The 3,871-nt window shown below is 35.6% G+C and overlaps 1 protein-coding gene across 1 annotated transcript; it reads left to right on the top strand.

The window, feature by feature from the left end:
* Window positions 1-996: 996 nt before the first annotated feature.
* On the top strand, window positions 997-3,188 carry LOC133289238 (uncharacterized). The gene is made up of 4 exons (XM_061487138.1): window positions 997-1,869; window positions 2,003-2,206; window positions 2,802-2,916; window positions 3,106-3,188. Exons 1-4 carry the CDS (start codon window positions 997-999, stop codon window positions 3,186-3,188), a joined length of 1,275 nt encoding a protein of 424 aa, XP_061343122.1.
* Window positions 3,189-3,871: the final 683 nt, after the last annotated feature.

The following is a 3,871-nucleotide window of genomic DNA, read 5'->3' as shown; positions in this document are numbered from 1 at the left end:
TTACTACCTATGTTGAAAATCAATTCAAATCCTCCATAAAAATCATCAGAAGTGATAATCGAGTTGAATTCCTTATGACTGATTTCTATCTCTCAAAAGGGATTGAACATCAACGTTCTAGTGTTGAATCACCCCAACAAAATGGGGTTGCAGAACGTAAACACCAACATATCCTTAATGCAGCTCGTTCTCTTTTCTTTCAAGCCAAATTACCACTTAGCCTATGGACCTATGCAATTTCTCATGCCATACACATCATAAACAGAATTTAATAGTTATGTATTAATTATTATTATTATTTAAATAAAAAACCTTTTAAAAAATTGTTAAAATGCACCAAATTTTTGATATATTTTTTATTTATAATTCATTATCTGATCATATAAGGAAAAGTTTGATGTAATATTATTATTTTTTATTAAATTATCTTGTTACCTAATTTTAAAATGAATTATTTTTATTATAATTTAATAAAATAAAACACGCACTACAGGAAATTATGGGTTTATCATATTACAGGAAATTATCTCTTGTTTGGTGAGTCAATAGGATATGATTAGCTTATCCTATTATCTCCTTTTATCCTATCCAATACATGATTTCTTATCTTATGAGAGGAGCTGGGTTATGATTCAATAGGATAGGATATCAATATTGGATACCCAATAAATACCCACGTTACCCAATATATTTGTATTTATTGCATTATATTTTATTTTTTCTTTCTCTTTTCTCCTTCAACATAATCTTATCAGATTACTAATCAGGTGCTCATCAAACACAGGAGGCTTATCAGCCCCATATCATATCCTACCCTTATCAGCCTCATATCATATACTACCCACCAAACGAGCCCAAAAAGTTTTCTATATATATAAGGCAACCCTTGCATGTCAATGTAAACATTCAGCAAGAATCCAAAACCTTCCAAACCAGACCAAGAAAAAGAAAAAGAATCCAAAATCTTCCGAATCCAAAACCTTTCTTCTGATAGTGATGGAGTCAGAGGTCCCAAGACTCGTTTTCTATGTCCTCGCTGAAACCGTTTCCGCTATATACAAAACTCATCAACACTGGCCTCAGATTCTTGAATGGCTTGTGTCGTCTATCGCTTCAAACGACGACGACAAGTTTCGTGAAGTCGCGCTGTTGGTTTTGTGTTCGTTGCCAAACGATTGTTGTTTTCTTGTTTGCGATGCTCTCCGCGACCGCCGCCGCCTTCTTCATTCGTCGTTCTTGATTTCTCTGGCGTCGTCGAACCCTAACGTTCAGGTTGCGTCGTTTGGTGCGGTTGTGAGTTTGGTTCGGTTGTTCTCTGATCCTTCACTGTTCCATGAGCTCTTACGCGCGATGATGGCTGGCGTGTTCACACTATTGCACGGTTTCGAAGGTACCTATTTTCGAATCGCGTTCGTTGAGTTGATAAATCTAGTGTCTCAAGAGCCTCTTCTGTTGAAGCCTTACGTGAGTGACATGGTTCTCGACGCGCTTCAGATCGCGGAGAGTGAGGGTTTGACCAAAGAAACGCATCGTTTGGCGTTTGAGTTGGTTATGGCCATGACTGAGGTAAAAGAGTACGGTGAACACGTGTGGCTGAACCTTCCTTCTCAAACTGTGGTTAGGTTGTTCCTCGTTTCTATGAAAATGCTTCTGTGTATTGAAGAGGATGGTGGTGTTGGTGACCATGACCATGACCATGACTTTGGAATAAAGTGTTTGAAACAACTTTGTGTTACACTTGGAGGGAGTAAAGTATTGGCAATTGCTTCAGAACTGTTGCCTCTTTACTTGGATTCCAAGGAATGGAAGAAGCGCCATGCTGGAATTACACTGCTTACTGTGATCTCAAAAGAGTTCTCTGATGAAATGGTGACCTCATCATCTTAACAACTCTCTTTGCTTTGCTTTCATATATATTAATAACTTTTTGACTTAATTGCTGGTGAGGTTTACTACTTTCTCACACTGTCTAACCTTTGTTTATTAATTACATTTTTGGCAGGTATTGATGGAAAATTTTCTTGGGGAAGTGCTGACCAAAGTTTTGAATTCATTCCAAGACTCTCATGCTCAAGTTAGGTTGGCAGCTTTTAATTTTATGGAGACGCCTACAAACTTTGTCCATGTGGCGCAAACCCTTTATCATCCTAGGCTTCTGAATGCTTTTTCTATTGCACTTGACAATGATCAGGACTATAAAGTGAAGGTATTGTAGATATATAGATGTGAAATTGAATTTGAATTTACTTGCATCATGTTAAAGCTGATTATTATGATCTACAAACTTCCATAACCCATAGATAGTTGCTTCATTTCCCTGAAACATAAATACAGGAGAAACAACTCTGAAGTACATATAAACTCACTTTGCTAGTAGTCTAGGGGATTAATTCAGTTTTAGATTATTCACTTCATCCATTGCTTCATTTGAATGAATTTTGCTGCTAGTTTTTTGGTATGCCACTCATGACTATATAAACAAAGGTATAATCCCTGGTGTATAGTTAAAAGGTACCTCCTCTTATTATGATCAAGATACATACCTCCTCTCAATCTCATGTTGAAATTTTTTAGCAATTTATCTTTTGATAGTTTTTCTTTGAAATGAACACTTGGGGTGGGATCGTTGGCAATGCTTGGAAGCATGAACAGTGTCTAGATATTTTACTCATCCTTCCATTCTTTATATTTTCACTATCACCGAGCAAGTCATTATTGTTATTATCATCAGCATGTGTGTCTTCTTTATCTTATTTTTCAAACATGTATTATAAGTTAATAATCTTGTGTTTCTTTTATAGGAAAAAGCTGCCTCAGCAATGCTATTCTTTCTAAGGAACACTCTTCCAGAGAGCTTAACTATGTTCAAGGACGTGGACACCGAAATGGGCAAATTGTTGTCATTGCTTCAGGTAAAAATTACAATCTTTTTTTATGCAGGAATTCAGTGTCTGTGGAAAAGTTCCCGGATAATATTTATTACTACCAATAAAGTAGGAATTATCTTTCTTACATTTTCCTTTAGAAATTTTCATCAAGGATCATAATATTCTAGTTTCCACCATTGTGATATGCTTATTTGATGTTTTTCAGCCATCTGCTTGCAAAGAAGTGTTAAGCAAAGAAGAATTGCTTTGTCAACTTTCAACTTAGTTGCACAGCGGTGTCATGAAGTAGCTCACAAGTAGTCTTGGCGAGAGGATTTTGTTATTAGTAAATCACAATTATTTAGTTGTATTCACATGCCCTAGTTTGCATCATGGTACCATTTTCTTCTTTTTTGTCACCTTTTCCTACACCTCTTAACGTGCACATCTAGACAGACCAGAGGGAAATCATCTGTGTTTTCCCTCAGCAGTTTTTTAATTAAATATCTTTAACATCTCAAAAAAAAAAAAAACATTGAGGACAATGAAAAGCACTGTGCTGGAATCTCCATTAACTCTGGTCCACGACACGATCAACTGATTGAGCTTTTTTTTTTTTTTTTTTCGCCTCATGAGGTATATCAGAAACTGAGTCCTAGTCCCACTTACCGAAACTGCGACTTATATCACACGTTTTAATTGCTATTGGAAAAGCAGCACCCCTCATTATGTAATATATACACAATTATAACTATTTAAATGTCATGGTCTAAGTATCTACATAGCAGGGATTTATATGGCAATGCCTAATTAATGTCTCTTCAAAGTGATCCAAAGATATATAACTACCCTTGTACTGAATTATGGAACGCTTTAAACGCAACAACCAATTCCAACCTATAGGAATACCCAAGTAGGTATTTCCTTTTTCCAAACGTGGAAAAAATTTAAAGGTGGCCAGAAAAAAAATTTCAAAAATGAAAATAAAAATTTTTATATTTGAA

Source organism: Gastrolobium bilobum, unplaced genomic scaffold (genome assembly GCF_033153095.1).
Source record: "Gastrolobium bilobum isolate Gb01-03AN ecotype WA unplaced genomic scaffold, APGP_CSIRO_Gbil_v1 utg40435, whole genome shotgun sequence".
Taxonomy (NCBI): domain Eukaryota; kingdom Viridiplantae; phylum Streptophyta; class Magnoliopsida; order Fabales; family Fabaceae; genus Gastrolobium; species Gastrolobium bilobum.
The sequence above is the reverse complement of the archived record's forward strand: the minus strand, read 5'-3'. Positions and strand labels throughout refer to the sequence as shown.